At 34.0% G+C, this 21,391-nt stretch overlaps 2 protein-coding genes across 2 annotated transcripts; both read right to left on the bottom strand.

Moving 5' to 3' along the window:
* Positions 1-359: 359 nt before the first annotated feature.
* On the bottom strand, positions 360-13,700 carry LOC140451055 (uncharacterized). The gene is made up of 5 exons (XM_072544773.1): positions 13,056-13,700; positions 12,011-12,278; positions 10,813-11,553; positions 1,118-1,270; positions 360-793 (listed from the first exon to the last, which is right to left on the bottom strand). Exons 1-5 carry the CDS (start codon positions 13,698-13,700, stop codon positions 360-362), a joined length of 2,241 nt encoding a protein of 746 aa, XP_072400874.1.
* Positions 13,701-13,901: 201 nt separating this feature from the next.
* LOC140451053 (uncharacterized) lies at positions 13,902-14,630 on the bottom strand. The gene has a single exon (XM_072544772.1). It carries the CDS (start codon positions 14,628-14,630, stop codon positions 13,902-13,904), a length of 729 nt encoding a protein of 242 aa, XP_072400873.1.
* Between the last annotated feature and the right edge of the window lie 6,761 nt (positions 14,631-21,391).

The following is a 21,391-nucleotide window of genomic DNA, read 5'->3' as shown; positions in this document are numbered from 1 at the left end:
TATTCGTCGTTATCACCTTCTTTTTCTGAGCAATGTCTAGTATTGCTCCTGTCTGGCTGAGGCTCTGTAATTTAATTACAGGCGGCTTTGGCTTCCACGTTGGTTTATCGTGTTTTGTGGTTGGCTCTCCGTCGGTTTCCATTGCTTGTGCTTGTGCTGTTGCACTCGGGGTCGCTAGCGGAGGGAAGTTTTTGTTCACGGCCTTCTTCTTGCTGTTTTTGGGTTTTTCTTGTGTTCTCTTTTTTGTCTTCTCTGTGGTCGTTTTTGTCTTTGAGATTGTTCCCGTGGACTTTTCTGTGGTTGCTTTTCTCTTTGGGATTGTTCCCGTAGACTTTTCAGATTTTGACCCCTTTTGGGCGTCAATCTTCTTTGCTGCTCTCTTTTGGGGCCGTTTCTGTTGCCTTCTTAGGTTTTGTGTTTTCTTTTCCATTGCTAAGTTCTTGGAACTTTGAGTCAATGTGGCCAATTATTGTTCTTTGCGAGGCTACTATCGTATCCTGCAGTTCTTCTATTTTTTGTTTTAGTGCTGTTATTTCGGCGTCCTTTTCTTTCAATAGCGACTTCATCTTTGCCAGTTCGGACTTTTCGTCCTCACTGCTCCTTTGTCGCATCCTTTTTGTTGTGGCTCGTTTATCGAGGGGTACGTCGTCGTCCGTGGTATACATTTCTTTTTCGCGGTTTCCCTCCGCGCGGTCATTTGTGCTCTTTTTCTTAGTCTTGGGGCGTTTGAAGTCCCTTTGGTATATGTCCTCGGTGGGAAAATCTTCGAAGATCTCGTAATTCGTGTCCTGGTCTGGAAGATAAGTTAAATATGGACATGTGTTATTTTGCTGTAGTGCGATGTAATTATGTGTGTACATATTCTTCCAAAAACTGGATTTACGGAAAAATGGACATGTATTGTTTCTGCCTATAGCGATTCAATTACAATGACAATAAATTCAGAACAAAATTTTTAATGTTATAAATTTTCGTATTGTAACGTTTTTATTTTCATTTCTAATTCTAGGGTATGTTGTTTTTTTTAACTCATTCCTATGATTGATTAATTTTGTTAGTTTTTCTAGAATTGCACCTTCCAATTTTTTTTTATAGAGCATTCTTTTTAAAGATTCACTTCCTATTTTTTTTTTAGATAGCCTCTTCTTATTGGATGTATTCGGCACCACAGCAGATGTAGATGGTGCTGCAGTGGAGCAGTGATTTGCAGACACATCCCTGTTTTCTATTCCTTTAAAGTTGTTGTCCTCTGCTTCAACATCTTGTTCAACTATAAAAAAAATATAAATAGTTTTAAATTGAATTACTTAACCCATTAACAGCTAAAGGTGCGTCTATGCACCCTGAATTAAAATATTTTATTAATATCTGTATATTCTGGTGCTATCATACTTTGCCACAATGTAACATATATTTGTCACAAGATGAAAACAAGCGATATAAGGGAAATCAGTCTAGAAATAAATTTCGATCAATCAAACAAAATATTCGTTTGTGTGATAATACTCAATTATACCAAGATAATAATTTTGCCGAACTTACTCCTATCTTTGACATAACGAGTAGAAAATTTTTACAATTTGGTATATTCGAACATAACGAAATGGTATTTTATTTTGGATGTCACCTATGCAAGAGTTCATTCGGGGAAAGCCTGTAAATGACTGGAAGATTTACAATATAAACAAATGATGTAAAATGTCACAATTATAATTTTGATCACTTGCAGTATCACTTATGAAATTTAAACGTTGTTATGGAACTGTGAACTACGAAGTGTCTGCTCACTTATATTATGGATGTCCATCCAAAGATAGTTTGCCTGATGATGTAAGATTTGACAATACTGGTCATTTGATTAGAAGGAATGATACAAGTACACAAAAGAAATGTAGGTTATGCAAAAGTCATACTATGTATTTATCTATATTCATACAAAAAAAATATTTTTATTGTTAATTGTCAGTTAAAAAATTATAAACCTGTCTTGGTTGCTATATTTGAAAGAAGTTTCAATAGAAAATTTGAAAAAATTAATGTTTTTCATTGCTTGGTCGTTAATGGGTTAATTTAGAATTAGTTGCTTTTATTTAAATAATTGAATCAAATAAGAACTCACCACGTGTAAAGTAAGCAGATGCACTGTCACAACTATTGGTCAAATTTTTGGATTTCGTTTCCAATTAATCCCAACATTTGTGAACCTACCTCTGTTAAACGTGGCTTAAATGTGCCACACCTGTTGCATGTATTTCTTTCTGAAAACAGTTCACTACTGATTTCGAAATACTACTATCTACTTACTACACTAGGTGGGCTACATGAAATTTTTATAAAGACTTTTATAAAAACTCAGAACTAGTGTAATTTTATTTATATAATGTTAAAAATATTAAATTTAAGTACACCTACTTTGTCTGAATCTCATCCTTCCTTAATTGGTCCAAAATCTTCTGGTCAGTATATTTTTTAATCTAAAATGTAATCAATTCATTTAGCTGTACATAAATGGAAAGATTTTTACACTTTTATTTTCTTGTGCTATATTTTGGCGAGTGGACCTCTTCAAATTTAAATAGGTATTTAACTGTTTTGCAGTTCTTGGAGATTCAGCGCTGGCGTTAAACTCCAACATTACTTTTTCCCAGGATGCATTTTTTTCGCTTGTCGAGAAAGCATTAGTACATTTATTCTCTAATATTTGCTTGTATCTAAAAACAAAAATATAATTAAACATTTTTTCTGTAACTGCTATAGTTTTATACTTACTTTTCAATTATACTTAATAGCAAACATTTCTCTGTCTCGGTATAATTTTTTCTAGGATTGCTCATTATTATTATTATTTACTACAACTACTATTTAATTTATTATTTAACTACAATGCGTCTATATTCTTTTACAAGTTAATATATTATTTATTATTTTAGATAAGTTTGGTTAGAATAATTGAAATATTGAAGGATGACAGCCGATTGTGACAATATCGATACCAAATCGTATGTCAGATAATCATTTCAGAAACTGGTCGCTGGTTAACAGTTGATCAAATCTGACAGCTCGGTTAGATGATCAGAGATTAATAACATTTCGGAAACCGGGTGTTAGTCTATTCGGATCATTACATTCCTCGTCTCCAGAATCCGAATCGACCAGCCATTATTATCTGGAGGCAAAATATATATCATCCGGTATATCCCCACCATTTTAAATTTTTTTTATTTCCTTCAGAATTTCTGCTGTAGATAATGGTTTCTTACTAAAACAAAATTTTCTCATTATGATGTCATGTACCCAACGGGTCATTAACAACCCAATGAAAATATAATATTATATTTATGACATATATCAAATTATTTTCTTACTAGTAATATTATAATGTGTTAACACAACTTGTGTTTAACTATATAAAACGAATTTAATTAATAAAATGATTTATTTAAATGTACTTACCCTTGTTTTTTGAATGAAGCTATGCTGCGAACGTTATTCAAGGTCTATTTTGATGTACACTAGTGATGATAGATATCGATAGAACTCGAGATATCTCGAAAACTTGAACAAGATCACTCGCATTATTAGATCACTCAAATGACTCAAATATTGTATTCGGAAAATCACCTTATTCGAATATCCGATTTGAATTTTGAATGGGCATAGAGGGAGATCAGATGAATAATGTATTCGAATGAAACATTCGGTATGTATTCACACGTTCTGCGTGGCTATATTTCATAATTACATATTAGAACGGAACAGGAACGGCCTTCCAATTTCAATTAAAAATAAAACCTCTTCAGAAAATATATGAAACAGGATCAAATGCATTTAATATTACAAATAGTAAAAACTGTATTAAATAACGGGTGTTTTTTTTAGAGGTATAGAACTTTAAAGTGGAATAAAACAAAGATTATTTTTTATATGAACAGGAAATTAACTTTATTTGAAAGATAATTTTTTGACATTATATTTTAAATATGATTTCTGGCATATGACCACCAAGGCTCGCTCTGACGTAGTCTAATCTGAAGGCCCAATTTTCGAAGATTTTTTCCACTATTTGTGGCCGTATATCGGCAATAACGCGGCGAATGTTGTCCTCCAGTTAGTCAATCGTTTCAGGCTTATTGGCATAGACTAGCGACTTCACATAACCCCACAGAAAATAGTCTAACGGTGTTAAATCGCACGACCTTGGAGGCCAATTCACGGGTCCTAAACGCGAGATTATGCGGTTACCAAACGTTTCCCTCAATAAATCCATTATGGCACGAGCTGTGTGACATGTTGCGCCGTCTTGCTGAAACCACAGCTCCTGAACATTATGGTTGTTCAATTCAGGAATAAAAAAGTCAGTAATCATGGCTCTATAGCGGTCACCATTGACTGTAACGTTCTGGCCAGCATTGTTTTTAAAGAAGTACGGACCAATGATTCCACCAGCCCACAAAGCACACCAAACAGTAAATTTTTCTGGATATAGTGGTTTCTCAACATACACTTGAGGATTATCTTCACTCCAAATACGGCAGTTTTGTTTGTTGACGTAGCGATTTAACCAAAAGTGAGCTTCGTCGCTAAACAAAATTCGCTTATGAAAGTCGGGATCAACGGCAATTTCGTTTTGGGCCCATTCACCGAATCTACGCCTTGCTAGGTGATCGTGTGGCTTCAATTCCTGCACAAGTTGAATTTTGTAAGCACGCAAACCAAGATCTTTTCGCAAAATCTTCCATAAAGTGGATGGACACATATCCAACTACTGTGCACGATGGCGTATAGACTGATTCGGGTCTTCCTCTATACTACGCTCAACAGCAGCAACAACATCTTCTGTACGCACTGTACGACGTCTCTGTGGATGCGTATTATCATTAAGAGTGAACGTGGTGCGAAAACGTTCAACAGTTGATCGAATTAATTGCTCTGATGGGCGATTATTTATACCATAAAATGGACGTAGTGCGCGATACGTATTCCGAACAGAACTATGATTTTCAAAATAAATTTGCACAATTTGAAAGCGTTGTTCAGGCGTCAGAGTCTATTCATATTCAAATGTCAAACTAAAGTAAATAATAATCACCTGACAGCTGTCAAAATGGCCGCCCCTTAAAAACGTGTTGCCAACTTCTATTTCTATACCTCTAAAAAAAACACCCGTTATAAAAACAAAACTATAGTCGAAATTCGATAGGATTGTCAGATTATCGCTTAGAAATGATAGATCCTCGAGGGGTCCGAGATGAGAGACGCGTGTAGTTCAATGGTAGCGTGTATATTTTTAAAATAAGGAAAATAATAGGAAACTTGCACATAAAAATACTTTTGCGTCAACGGTAAAATTGTTAATTTATGTTAAATATATTTTGTTAAAATGTTATGTAAAAATATTATATTCAAAATATTACGTCTTAACAATTAATTGTGTAAGCCAGATGTACACACAATATTTTCATTCATTTATATTATTTTTAGTTTAAGAAATATGTACATGTTTATTTTACAACATCTCAAATGCTAAATTATACTTACTTACTTAAGCTGTCCTTTTGTACCTTACGGTGTCGAGGTGCTAAATTATATTATATTTTAAATCCAAAACTTTGTCCCTTATAATAATGAAATGTCACAAATATACTTCTGGTTCGTAATAATTTGTAATAAACAAAACCTATCATTTATAAATATCTTAAATTCATAACAAACAAGAAAGAAAATAACTTAAAAATATAAACGAAACTTTTAGTAGTAAACGTAAGAATAATAACTATTGTATCGCCTTGCATTTCCCCTATAGAATATCTTCCACTGCTTTTTATAAAATTTTCCACCGAAACCTTTTGAAAAACCCTCGTTAGTCATAATATGCGTCTTAAACTAAACACGACGTAGCATTCAAATTGAGCAATTTCCAAAAACACAAATATAATACCTGGAAATTTCCAATTAAATACGATTAAAATTGAAATAATAGAATTCCCGAAACAACCTTGTTTTTTCTTTTGAACTTTTATTTACAATCAATTTCTACATGAGAGTTTTCAGTAAATGTGAATGAATTTGTGAATAGGTGATAGTTTCGAAATAACTTAGTCGCTTTGTGATCGACTTTGAGATCGGTAGAATGTACAATATATTTTTTTTTAAATAAAATCCATATTAACATATAAATACCAACTTCTTTACAGAAAATAATAATTCTAGACCCAGCAACCTAATGTAAACTACAATCGTGAAAAACAAACTTGCCATAATAATAATAATACAGTTATTAGGTACATACCCACTTAGAAAATTATAACCAGGTAGGACGAAGGATCTCGCAGGTAGTCTCCGAATGTAGCAACAAAAAATCTTTAGAACTGTACCTATTAGTTATTATTTTAAAGAAATATTTTTATTCTGAATCACTTCCTGTTGTTAATTCACTATCACTACTGTCTTCTCCTGGAGTAATGATAATGGGCTCGATAAGAACATCAACACGCGTGTCTACGTCCCACATTTTATCTTCTTCTTTCTGTGTATGTTTAATGCATGACTGCCAGTTGGAAGCGGTTATATTTTGCATGGCTTGGTCTAATAATAATTTGACATCTTTTAATTTAAAGGTTGTATTCTTTTGCGCTACCTCATTTTTTATTTGTGCCCATATTAGCTCGATGGGATTCAATTCACAATGATACGGTGGAGTTCTTAATACGGTGATGCCATGCTCGCGTGCCATTTCGTCTACTGCAAATCTGATATATGAACTCTTATGTTCGCACACTATATCAAGTAATTGAACCTTTATCATGGATTCATCAAAATCTATATTTTTACTTCTTAACCAATCTATTATATCTGCCTTTCGAGATGCAGAAGTCGGTATTTTTTCCATACGATGGCTGTGATAAGGTGCATTGTCCATTATAATTACCGAACCAGGATCTACAAGAGTCAGTATAGACGAAAACCACTTTTCAAACACATCTGAATTCATATTCTCATGATAATCGCCCGTTTTGATTGAGGTAAACACATTTAAATCATCTTGTAAAAACCTGAATCACCTCCAATGTGCGTTATAATGAGACGTCTTCCTTTGCCCGAGGGTGCTTTTAAGCCGGTTGAAAGTCCCTCAATGAAAGCCTGTCGCGCACTTTTAATATTCAAGTCTTGCCATACTTTGGATTTCGTATGACCCTCATTCAACCAAGTTTCGTCCGTATAATAAATTTTTTTACCAAGTCGTCTAAGATCACGAATTTTTTGCAAATATTTTCTCCGCCATGTCACTAATTCGTCTCTCTCGATCAACAAACTTTTCCGATTTCTCTTCACATACCTCATACATGAAAGTCCATTTCATGTAAAGTTCTTTGTAATACTCTCATGGATATTTTATTTAAAGTATCATCTGCGTCTGCATTAACTTCTCGTTGAATAGTAACGTGGGCAGTTCGTTCCTAAAATAAAATCCATGAACTTTTTTCGGATTATACTTTTCGTATTATCGTCCAATACAATTTTTGCACGTCCTTTATGGATTGGTTTTTGGATAGGTTTGTTACCTTGAATTATTCGGAAAACCGTACGAGCCAATACTTTCGTTAAATCTCCAGAAAATGCCGCGACGTCCTCTATAAGCATATCTGGATATCTTCTACGCAATCCCTCAAAAACCGATTTTATCATTTGCTTTTCTCTTACAGACAACCACCTTTTTTTTATTTTGTTTATTAACAGATGTACTGCACGTTGGTTTTGATGCCATGATGTTACCCGACGGTACGCTCATGAAATACTACCACCCACCTGATTTTAATGTTTATTTGTGGGTGAGTTTTCACAATGTTGCCGTATTACCCACCTGATTTTAATGTTTATTTGTGGGTGAGTTTTCACAATGTTGCCGTATTGCATTAAGAATATTACTTTCGACAAGAAATAACGGTGTCCGCCTGCCTCTCTATTGGCATTCTGGGTATACCTCAATGGCACGGATAAGCTGTAAGCGGCACTAAATAATAAATTTCGCAACAAGGCGAGTGTACCTTTTCTAGTTCGGACTTCCAACAGATGTAACCGTCAAAAATGATAATTGAGAAGTGGATTTGTGTGCTAATAAAGAAATAAATATATAGCCGCTTACCACCGAGTGTTAACAAACTACAAAATGTCTGCCCTGACAATCCTATTGAATTTATAGTATAACTATATATATATATATATATATATATATATATATATATATATATATATATATATACATTTAGCGGTTAATGTAAGCTCCGTTCTAAAACGGTATTATATTAACTCCAGTAGAATATACACCGTGTATTTTATTATCTGAGTAGCGCTTTATGTAGACTCCGACCAACACGTAGGATTAAGTGGACTCTACAAAAGTATAAACCATTTTTGGGATCCGTATTTACGATTTTGCATATACTTCTAAACTCCTGCGATGTTGCCAATAATTGTATTAGTAGTAGATTTTCAAATTTTACAGCAGGTACATTCTGGAACTTGAAATTTATTTAAATATCCATCAATTTAATCATGGAGGAATTTGAGGACTATTTGGCTAATTTATGTAGTTAAAGATAAATTGTTAACCGACATATACCTTTATTTTACTTTTTAGTTTTAATAAGCAAGGCGGTAATTTATATTACTTGCTTTATATATTTTCAAACATAAAACAGTGTGTATTATAAACTTTCGGGAAATTTCCGTTTTTATTAATTAGTATTTGTTATTAAAATGCATTGGCACTAAAACATTTAGTACATAAATGTACGTATATCGAATAGAGTAATCGTGTAACAGTTTCTGAAATTAGTAGCCCCTTCGGTAAGATTATAAAACTTTGTTACCACAAAAACTTAAAGAAAACTCTGTGCAACAGGGAGATCTTTGTAATTTTTCGATTACTGTAGTTTGTGACATACAATATTTGTTTCATAGAGTAGTTGAATTTAAGCTACAATAATTTATAAGTCAATCTTTATTAACATAAATTAACATTTATCGGAAACTTTTACTACCATTTGACCACAATACATACCCAATATATATAGTCTGCATTTGACTATTTGTGTACGATTTTGTGTAAGGTTGAGTGGAAAACCCTAAAAAGTGTTTTTATCTTTTCTTTTTTTCAACAATTAAAATGTATTGCTATACTTTTAGATGTTCCAATACAACAAAGGATAACAAACATAAAGTACAGGGTACAAAATTTTATTATTTTCTATGCGCTAGTTTGTAACAAAAATCTGCTAAGGGAGTCTGTGTGACTCTATCCAGTGTAGCAAAAGGGTAAACTCTAAAATGTACCTTGATACACCAACGAACTAATATGTGGAATAACAGAAGATGGAAGGGATTAGATAGAAATAAATTATGTCAAAGAAATAAATAAAGAGTAAATATGAATTTTAAAATATAGCAGAATTAAGTGTTGGCTAGCGACTATGCAGGAGAATGACCACTTGACACTCAAAGAAGGATTCGGCCAATTTGCATGCCCTACAGAGACCGTAAGATATAAGAACTAATGACAAGAAAACCACCAAGAAATAAACAGATGAAAAATAAAAGTTGCTCTAATGAATGCTTGGGCGCCAGGAAGTTAAATGTTTTCTTCCGAGATATCTTGTATTGCTGAAATATGAAAGATAGGTACTAATTGAAATATTAAATTTTAACCACAACTTTAATAATTACCAAACTTAGGTACAAACTATTTTAAAAGCTTATATACTAAAACACCACCTCTTATGTACAGTTAACTATAGCTATATTTACAGTAAAATCACTTTTACTTGACTGATTGTTTAGCTGTAGGTTAACCAATACTTCAACGATTTGTGGTGCAATCAAGAATCGAGAAAAAAAATAAAATAAACTTATATATAAAAAATTATACCGTTTCAAAACTCGATCGCCCACAAAAAATCGCAAATCTCGTTTCCTCAAATTATACTGATGCTGATTTCTACGGTAAGAAGCTTTCAACTTCTTCCTAATGTCAGCGAATATTGGAGGTAAGTTTTGGAGATCTTCCATACGGTGAAGTTTCTCAGAAATTTGAGGAAGACATATTGAATTTTCAGAAATTAAACCGAAATAATCACCTGACAATGGAACATGCTGTTAATTCTGACTTCAATATAGATGGACTGTAGTAATAAAAAACTGGTGATTGCACTATATTTGAGATTTTATTAACACTACTGAATGTACTAATAAAACTAATATAATTCTAACGAAATATGTATGTCTTTCTTAAATGTAACCAAAAAATGTAATGTTCTAAAGTCCTCTGTCTTTTTTCTTGCGCATGCGGTTGTTTTCACACTTCTTTCAATGCGCCACTGCCGTCAGTGGAGTTCAGCCACACACAGGACCGGCTTAGTTTTTAAGTGAATGAATCACAATCTTAACATACTCCGCCCTTTTGAACAGCATGTTCAAAAAATTCTTATCAAAACACATCGTCATTAGGAGAAGGGAGTGGACAAATTTTCGAAACACCCCGTTTAAAAGTATTTTGCGAAGTTTTTATAGTCACTACCCGCACTACACCATCATCGCCTGGATGGACATCAACAATTCTTCCCAAAATCCATTTAATAGAAGGCAGGTTATCATGCTTTACGACGACCAGGTCACCAATATTGACATCCAGTTTCCCAGTTTTCCATTTGTGTCGTTTCTGCAGTTTAGATAGATAAAAACAGGACCATCTTTTCCAAAAGCTTTGATTCATTTGCTGCAATAATTGAAATCTGGACAGCCGGTTAATTGTAATACTTTCATATAGTGGGTCAGGAGGTGATGTGAGAGCATGTCCAATCAATAAGTGAGAAGGGGTAATTGGGTTTAAATCGTTGGGATCTGAGGACATAGGATACAAAGGTCTAGAGTTTAATGTTGCCTCAATTTGCGTTAATAGTGTTGAATACTCCTCAAATGTTAAAATAGATTCTCCTATTACTCTGTGGAGATGATGTTTAATGTTTTTGATATTTGACTCCCAAAGACCTCCAAAATGTGGAGTATTTGGTGGAATAAAATGCCACGAAATTTTTTGCTGTGAACAGATTGTAACAAACTCAGATTGAGAATTTTCTAAAAACTTATATAACTTTTGCAGCTCTTTATAAGCTCCAACAAAATTAGATCCATTATCGGAATATAAATGATTAGGAGTACCACGTCGAGCGGCAAACCTTCTAAATGTAGCAAGAAATGCTTCACTCGTTAACTCAGTGACCAGCTCAATGTGAACACCCTTAGTGGCAAAACATATAAATAAACAAATATATGCCTTATAAGTTTTATAAGGTCGGCCCTTTCTATCACGCAACAGTACTGGACCAGCGTAATCAATTCCAGTATTTGCAAAAGGTTTTGAAATTTGAACCCTATGTTTAGGGAGGTCAGCCATGATTGAGGCGGTTTGTCTAGGTTTATTTTTAAAACATTGTATGCAATTTCGTACCACCTTCTTGGCAAGACACATGCCAGCAGTCGCCCAGAACTTCTCACGTACTGAAAACAATAAAAGTTGTGGACCTGCATGTTGTAATCGTAAATGTTCGGCGTGAAATATTAATTTAGTGAATAAATGTTTACCATCTAGGAGATATGGATGCTTTTCATCAAATGACAAAGAAGAATTTTTAAGTCTACCCCCTACTCTCAGAAAACTCTACTGAATCTAAGAATGGACTTAGAGAAAATAACCTATGTTTATGAGGCAAATTTTTTTGTTGACTAATAATAGAAATTTCATTTTTAAAACTTTCCTTTTGTTCTAATTTAGTTAAACATAACATACTGTTTTCCATCTCTAGAACGCTAAGAGGACCTTTTGTCCTTGTACGTTCCTTGAGGTTTGTAATGAAGCGTAAGCAATATGCAAAAACCCGTTTTAATCTATTAAGAGAGGAGAACCGTTGAAACAATAATAATTGTTCGGTAACAACAAGCGTGTAACAAATTTTACGGATTTCTGGAAACTCCTTGTTATCTCCAGCTTGAAATAATCGTGGCCAGAATGGTTTTTCATATAAAAATGAGGGTCCATTCCACCATACCTTGCAATTGGATAGTTCATCTGGATACATGCCACGAGATGCTACATCAGCAGGATTTTCTTTAGTATTGACATAGCTCCAATTCGATATATTGCTCAGCGTTTGAATTTCTGAGACTCTATTGCTTACAAAAACTTGTAGTTTATTGGCCTCTGTATTCAACCACCACAATACTATCTGAGAATCGCACCAATAAAAAACATTACATTGACATGTAAGTGCGTTTGACACTTGATTGACTAAGCGAGCTAGTGCTAAAGCACCACATAACTCTAATCTTCTTCTTCAGCCTTCATTCATCCATTGTTGGACATAGGCCTCCTCCAATTGTTTCCACGCTTCCCTATCTTTTGCAATTCCCATCCACTGTTTTCCAGCTACAGCTGTTATATCGTCTATCCATCTCTTTTTGGGTCTTCCCACGCTTCTTTTTGTTTCTCGAGGTCTCCAGAATGTCACTTTATGAGACCATCTGTTGGTGTCTTGTCTTGCTACATGTGCTACCCATTGCCATCTCAATGTCGCTATTTTTTCCATGATGTCGGTTACTTTAGTTCTTCGACGTATTTCGGTGTTAGGAATTTTGTCTCTGAGGCTTATATTTAACATGGCCCTCTCCATGGCCCGTTGAGTTACTCTTAATTGTTCTGCCATTTTTCTTGTTATTGCCATAGTTTCCAATCCATAAGTTGTAACTGGTAGTATACAAGTGTCATAGGTTTTTCGTTTTAAGTGTATTGGGATTTTTCTGTCTTTTAAAATGAAGCTCAACTTCCCAAAAGCAGCCCATGATAATTGTGTCCTTCTTTTAATTTTTAGGGTTTGATTTTCCTTTTCGTTTTTAATTGCATGTCCTAGATATATATATTGTTCTACCTTTTCTACATTGATGTTATCTATCGTGATGTTTTCTAGGCTGTTGCTTAATATCTCTAATCTAGGAACCGTTAATACTTTTATAGGTGACACTCTGGTTTTGGAACATAGCAATCTGACATACACTGTTCCATTTTCATCAACCGTTCGAACATATAAAACTGCACTATAAGCATCTTTGTTAGCATCACTGAAGGCATGCAGCTCCATGTGAACTATTTTATCACACATAATATACCTGGGAATATTTATTTTATTAAGAACAGACAATTTTGATTTAAATGTTACCCATTTATTGAGCAGGTCTCGTGGTAGTTCATCATCCCAATCTAAATCAAGCAACCATAATTGTTGAATTAATATCTTAACTAGAATAATACATGGACTTATTAAACCTAAAAGGTCATATATCTTAGCAATATTACTAAGTAAACTTCTTTTAGTAATAGGTTGTTTATTACTGGATGTTGAAACATTGTATGTTAAGACATCAGTATTACTAATCCATTGAATTCCTAAAGTTTTAAGCCTATCACTCTCTCCTAGTTCCAATATACTAAACTCATCAGATGTATCTTGTAAACCCTTTAAAATATCTTGGCTATTAGAAGCCCATTTTCTTAATTTAAATGAAGCTGATTTTAATATCATCGAAATTTGATTACAAATTTCTATTCCATGTTCTTCACTGGTGAAGCCAGTTATTAAATCATCTACATACATGTCACGGTCAATCAATTCACTAGCAATTGGGTAATCATGTTTATAGTCAGAAGCTAATTGTTTTATGCATTTTATGGCCAAATAGGGAGCACTAGTCGTACCATAAGTAACTGTTTGCAACTCAAATGGTGCGAGGTCCTCATTAGGATTTTGTCGCCAAAGAATGTTTTGTAAATATCTTTCTTCAGGGTGTATCAAAATTTAACGGTACATTTTTTCCACATCAGCAATTACAACAAACTTGTGCTGTCTAAACCTCAACATAATTTTAAATATATCATTCTGAATGGCTGGCCCAGTATATTGGATATCATTTAATGATATCCCAGAATCGGTTTTAGCCGAACCATCAAATACAATCCTAACGTCAGTAGTAAGACTGTCTTCACGGAAAACAGCAAAATGGGGTAAAAAACATCGAAATTGACTGGATTCCTTTTGTGTTAATTGCCTCATATGTTGCAAGTTTAAATACTCATCCATAAATTTAGAGTATTTGCTTTTTAAAACATCATTTTTTTCCAATTTTTTCTCTTGAAACAGCAGTCTTTTAACAGCTAAGTTTTTTGATTCCCCTAATTGAGTGGCTTCTAATTTTAGTGGAAAACGAACAATAAATTTTCCAGAAGGATCTCGAGAAACTGTTTTATTGAAATAGTCCTCACAAAACAAATCTTCCTGTGACATCTGTTTCTGTTCATGATGAATCTCCTCGACAAACCAGAACTTTTGAAGATCGTCATTTATTAAAAAATTGCAATTAACCTCTTTTTTCATAGGAATATTTATCGGACCTGATACTACATAGTCAAAGACAGTATTAACTAGATGAGGTAGATTTCGACCGAGGTTTATTCTTTCATTTAGTACAATCTCCCAAAACAAATCCGCTCCAATTAATAGATCAACATTTCTAGGACAATTAAACATAGGATTAGCAAGTGCAATGCCTTCAGGAATGTGCCAATTAGAAATATCGAAGTTACAAGATGGTAAATTACTTGAGATTCTTTCAACAATGATACAGTTTAGGACAGTTTGAAAGTTATGAATATTAGATTTTATTAGTACCTCACATTTGTACCGTAAATTAGAATTAATACCAGCGATACCAGATACTGATACATCAATGCGATTGGTTTTCAAATTTAATTTTTTACACAAATTGTCAGATATAAATGAACACTGACTACCCACATCCAAGATGGCTTGGATTTTATGAAATTTACCTGTCTTATCTTGAACATCAACAATTGCAGTAGGTAAAATAACATAATTGTCATTAAATACAGTATTACCACAAATAATGGATGACCCATTGAACTGATCACTTTGTTTAGATTCTGAGTTAACAAAATCCTCAGAATTGGTTTGATTATCAGCAGAATTGTTATTAAAGGAGTTAGATTTCTTATGATGTAATAATGAATTGTGCTTACCCTTACAAAACTTACAGTTTCCTTTCTGGCAGTGTGTATTAAAATGGCCATGACATAAACAATTAGTACACAGTTTCAATTGTTTTATTTTGTGCCATCTTTCAGCTACTGACAATTTTAAAAATTGGTCACAAGTATAAATAGAATGTTTTTGTTTGCAATAATTACATTTTAGTTCCCAAGTATTTTCTGAACTGCTAGCTAAAAATGAATGATGACGTGTTTTACTTTTATGACCGCTTAGTCGCGTGTCTTTAGTTTCTCTAGTGCTATTTGTTTCTATTGTTTCCAAAAAATCTGCTCTATTTTTCAAAAACTCAAAAAAACTAGCTAAACTCGGCAACATCTTATCTGTACGTGATTGCTCCCATTCCCGATTTGTATTTTTATCTAGCTTTAAAGAAATCATATGAACAATCATAGCATCCCAATGCTCAGTAGGAAGTTGCAATGTTTTTAACGCTCTAATATGCTTGTTTACATAATCAATAAGCCCTCTTAACCCTACTGCTGATTCTTTGGGTAAGGACTCAATTTCAAATAAATGTTTTAAATGATTATTAACTAACAATCTTTTATTGTCAAATCGGTCACACAATAACTCCCAGGCATCCTGGTAATTATGTGCTGCAAATTCTAAACTTTGGATAATTTTCAAGGCTTCTTCACCTAAGCATGACCTTAAATAGTGATATTTTTGAATTTTTGAAAGCGTAAGGTTGTTATGAAAAAGTGCTTCAAATGTATCTTTGAATTCTAGCCATTTACTAAATTCACAATTAAAAGAAGGGCATTTAATGGGTGGTAATTTAATTGCATTTTCGTTAAAAGATTGACTATTATTATTTACTGACCCTAGGGTTTGGGGAATTGAATTACTTTCAATCTTTTTAACAACCTCTTGTGTCCTAGCTACACAATCTATTAGAGTGTTTAAAAATATGTCTGCCTCTTCACGTTGTGCCTCAAGTTCATCGTCTGGACAAATGTCCTCAATCACGGCTTGAATCTCTTCAAATTCCGTTTCTAATGATTCTACTTTACCTAATCTGATTTTTAATTCTATTATCTCTTTATTATCAAATTCTTGATTTGTTAGAAATCGATTATATAATGGTTCAAAATAGTTTTGAAATTTAGTTAGCTTATGTTTAATACCTCCACGCTTCCGTATCTTTTCATTTAAATTAGCGGCCATCCTGTATTCTTTTATGTAGAATAATTATTTAGTATATAATAGTAATAGATCCAACTTTATTAGAGCTCAATGAATAAATCGATAACTTTTATAATTATAACCAATATATTTATTACAGCAAATAAGAAGTAGCTGTTAATGTAATATTGAAATTGTAATTGTTTATAATCACTTTTTATTGTTGTTTTGCCTTAGGAATTTGAGATGACTATAATTGCGTTTAACTGTGTTTAATGGTTAATTCTCGATATCATACATGAACATAATAGTGAGATACCCTTATAATAGCTATGTGTATTTAATATAGAAATATTAAACTGAAAGAATAATAAAAATGGAAATAAAACATACACATTTAAATGGAAAAAAACATTGAAAATAGCTTTACAAGTAGAATTGATATTGTATTATATATTTGATTTTGTAACACTATATATTTGTTGACTGCAAATTGAAACAGCATTAATTAACTCTACAACGACAGGAATTTAGGTAAAATGGATTTGACCTACTTGTATTACCGGCGCCATTCCATAAACCACGTGCAAAATCTCAAGCTGCAATCCAATTTTATCGGGCTGAAGGATCAAATGTTAATTCTGACTTCAATATAGATGGACTGTAGTAATAAAAAACTGGTGATTGCACTATATTTGAGATTTTATTAACACTACTGAATGTACTAATAAAACTAATATAATTCTAACGAAATATGTATGTCTTATTTTAATGTAACCAAAAAATGTAATGTTCTAAAGTCCTCTGTCTTTTTTCTTGCGCATGCGGTTGTTTTCACACTTCTTTCAATGCGCCACTGCCGTCAGTGGAGTTCAGCCACACACAGGACCGGCTTAGTTTTTAAGTGAATGAATCACAATCTTAACACATGCCTACCAAAATTAACATAGGCTGGAGAGCACTGAGTGGTTTCATGAACAGAAGTTCGAATGGCTTGAGCAACTGAATGAATGTACTGATCCCAAGCTCTATGATCAGTGTAAGTGTAAGATCGAAGAGCAGTAACAATGCTACGATTTACACGTTCAGTGTGGTTAGCTTGCGGATGATAAGCTGCATTGTAGAATATCTTTTGGACCTTATATTTACTTAAAAGATCTTTAAAGGCTTTAGAAATAAATTGTGGACCATTATCACATGATACTATCTGGGGAATAGCAAATAGTAAGAACACTTACTCCTCTAAGAACTTCAAAAAAGCTGGAGTTGTAGCCTTACGAAGAGGGCAAACTAAAGGAAATTTGGTAAAATAATCTACAACTACCAAACAATACGTATTACCTGAATAACTACGTGGATACGGTCCAATAAGGTCTAAAGAGATCATTTGCCAAGGAAAATTAATGTTCCTAAACGAACCCATTAATCCAGCTTGAGGTAGGTTACTCGGCTTGCATGTTGCACAAACTCAACATCTAGAGATGTATTTCTTAACTGAGTTGCGCAGACCAGGCCAGTAATATAACTCAGCTATTTTACTAAATGTTTTATAAAAACCAAAGTTACCTGATGTCACATCATCATGAAAAGTTCTCAAGACTTCATCCCTATTTGCTGTTGGGACTACTATTTTCCAATCAGACATATTCGATAAAGATTCAACTGGACTGATTACATGTTTATACAGGATATTATTCTCAACCTTGAAATCAGGATATCTAGTAGGTTCTTGGGTGACATTATGAATCATCAATATTATAATCAAAGACAGAAAGCCTACAAATCCAACGGGACAAACGTTGTGACGGATTTTTCATGGAATGTAACCATAATAAAGAACTATGATCTGTGATGATAGTAAACTTACGACCCTCAAGATAGTACCGAAAGGCATCAAGACCATGGATAATTGCAAGAAGTTCTCTCTCTCTGTGGTGGAATAATTTTTCTGTGCTTTATTGAGCTTTTTGCTGGTATAAGCTATTGGATGTTCCGAACCATCCTTCATTTGAAATAGTACACCACCTGAAGCAGTGTTGGAACAATCTGTCATGAGATAGAAATGCTCTTTAAAATTCGGAGATGTCATGACAGGTGCACTAGTAAGAGCTTCTTTTATACGCCGGAAAGCATCATCGGCTTCTGAAGTCCATGTAATAGTTTGGCCTTTTTTCCTATTTTTAAGGAGATCTGTAAGTAGGGACAACAAAGTAGAATAAGACGGCACAAACCGACGATAATATCCACACATGCCTAATATCCTACGGACTTGGGTAGTAGTCTTAGGTATAGGAAAATCCTTGATAGCAGTAACTTTATCAGGATCAGTCCTTAAACCTTTACTATCGACTACATATCCTAAAAATTTAAGACTAGGACGACAAAACTGACATTTATCTAAATTAATAGTTAAATTAGCCTCTTTGAGACGTAAAAATAACTTATCCAAAATTTCCATATGAAGAGAAAAATCAGGAGTGACAACCAAAATGTCATCCAAATAATAAAAAACATAGGGCTCTAACTGAGGACCAATGACTAAGTCCATCAGACGACACATTGTCTGAGGAGCTGAAACAAGACCAAAAGGCATAGTGACAAACTGAAATAATCCTTTCCCACTAACTGCAAAAGCTGTATACTTTTTACTTTCCTCACTTAAAGGAATTTGTAAAAAAGCTTTAGATAGGTCGATAGAAGAAATATACCTAGCATTCTGGAGTTTACTTAGAATGACGTCTATTCGGGGAATATGATAAGCATCCCGATTTGTAGTAATATTATTCAACTTTCGACCATCGAAGCAAACCCTAAAAGATCCATCCTTTTTCTTGGTTAACCACAAAGGACTACAGTAAGAAGACGTGGAAGGTTCAATGATCTTCAACTCTAACATGGAATCAATTTCCTTTTCCAAGTCAACTTGCCAAGCCTGAGGAATAGGATACTGGTATTGTCGAAAAGGTGTGGTATCTCCCACCTCGATAGTGTGAGATATTAAGGATGTACGACCTAACTTGTCTTTCGACGAAAGAGTTATAAATTTAGAGATCATATTCTCTAATTGCCTTTGTTCGGAACTAGATAAACTAGTAAAATCCTGAATAGCACTAAGTAAGGATAGATTAAATTGAGAAATAGAAAAGGAAAAATTTGAGCAATTTAGTGTGCTATTAAAAACATTTAAGAAATCCATACCTAAAATTATGGAATTCTGAACTGAAGGAATGATATAGAATGTAATTTGCTTACATAAATCTGCTACTGTGATTTCGGTTTCAAATTTGCCTGTAATAGACTGAACTGTACCATCTGCAGTAGACACTTGCAGAGAAGAAATGGGCATAATGGAAACCTCAGCATTTTTCAGTAAAGCTAATGAATGTGAACCTATCACAGAAATGTTCGAGCCACTATCTAAAAGAGCTAAGCAATATTGTCCTAAAATCTTAATAGGAAGATAAGGTCTATTATCATTATGTTTTCTCACTAATAACGAATTCAAATCAAAACAATCATTATCTGATTGGTCAAAAATTTTAAATGGTACTAAACTAAACTTATTATCTCTACTAACACAATCAGAGGATACGATAGGCAAACAAGAATAATCAGAAATAAAAGAATCCTCCTGAATTGTGGTAGACTCTGGTATAGATACTGGAACTACTACACTGCTACTATTATGTTTATTACTAAAATTTGGGGAAATATTTGGGGAAGATAATCTATGCAAATCAAGTGTACTATATTGAGAAGTTACTTCTTGGAGTGACTTGGTGTGGTGTGTGTTGGTTTTTTGGGGACAACCCCTTTCCCTTTCCGACTGGAAGATGGGTTTGGGTGGCTTGACGTGGTTGGACCAGTGACTTCGCTTGATGTAACGGTTTGATTCCCTGATGGGGGTGTGGACGGAGAAACGCTCAGGGGACGGACCTCCGATCGTTCGTTTCCCGAACACTTAAAACAATTTCGTTTGAGGGTATTTTCCCTACCACAACCGTGGCAGAAAATACGGGTACGAGGGATGCCGCAATCATAAAAAGTATGACCAGACTCACGACAATTCCAGCACACTACAGAAGTTACAACTGAAATATTACGCTCAGGGCCCTTAGGTTGCCAAGAACGGTGTCTAAAAGAATTTTGGTGACCGAAAGAGTCAGAAGAGTGTTTGGAAGTGGTTGGAGGTTGAGAAGACCAAGATAAAGTTTCCTCCAAACGTTTACACTTCTCGATTATGTCTGCTATACTGTTGATGTCTACTAAAGCTAATTGTTGATGATAAAATGGCAATAGACATTTCAGAATAATCCTAATTTTTGCAGAATCTGTTAAAGGAGTCTCAAGGCGACTACACATACCCAAAATGTTATTGATAAACATCGTAACAGACTCATTTGGCTTCTGTTTACGATTTTTGATTTGGTCTAGAAGGTCATCTTGAAAAGAATATGGTAGAAAATCAGACTTAAGTTTCTGAGCCAAATCAGACCAATTCGAAAAATTATTGCGATTGTTTCTAAACCACGTAAAAGCTGCGCCTGTAAAAAATTCAGCAGAAGCTGCAAAAAGATCATCTTCACTCACTCCTCTCGATACACGAAGACATTCCACCCTATCCAAAAAAGAAATTACTTGGTCATAATGACCTTCACCAGAAAACGAAATGCCCCATTTATATACCTGAATAGGTTTGGGGTGTAGAATTGAGTTAGCTGCTTGGACAGAAGAAATAGGAGTTGAAGTAGCAATTGGATTTACTCGTGAATCAAGTTCACCCTCTAGGCTAAGAATTCGGATTGAAATTGAGCGTTTATAAGATTGCTGCTCCTCATTCGAACACGACAATAAATGAACACGGCCTGAGACATGAGCTAGACGTGATATCAGCCTGGAGTATAGGCTATCTTGGACAGTCCCTCTAAAATCGGATATCCTTTTAGCCAAATCATCCACAGTCTCATCAATCTCTTCTTGCTGCTCTAGAAAAGGAATACTTGTGGCAGAAATTTGTCGAAAGCTTCTGTTTCCTTCTTCTTGCCTTAAAGCTCCACGCAATAGTTTGCGTTTTAAATCCACATTGGAAGACTCAT

The sequence above is a fragment of the Diabrotica undecimpunctata genome, chromosome 9, assembly GCF_040954645.1.
Source record: "Diabrotica undecimpunctata isolate CICGRU chromosome 9, icDiaUnde3, whole genome shotgun sequence".
Lineage (NCBI taxonomy): Eukaryota > Metazoa > Arthropoda > Insecta > Coleoptera > Chrysomelidae > Diabrotica > Diabrotica undecimpunctata.
This window is presented reverse-complemented; position numbering and strand designations above follow the sequence as displayed.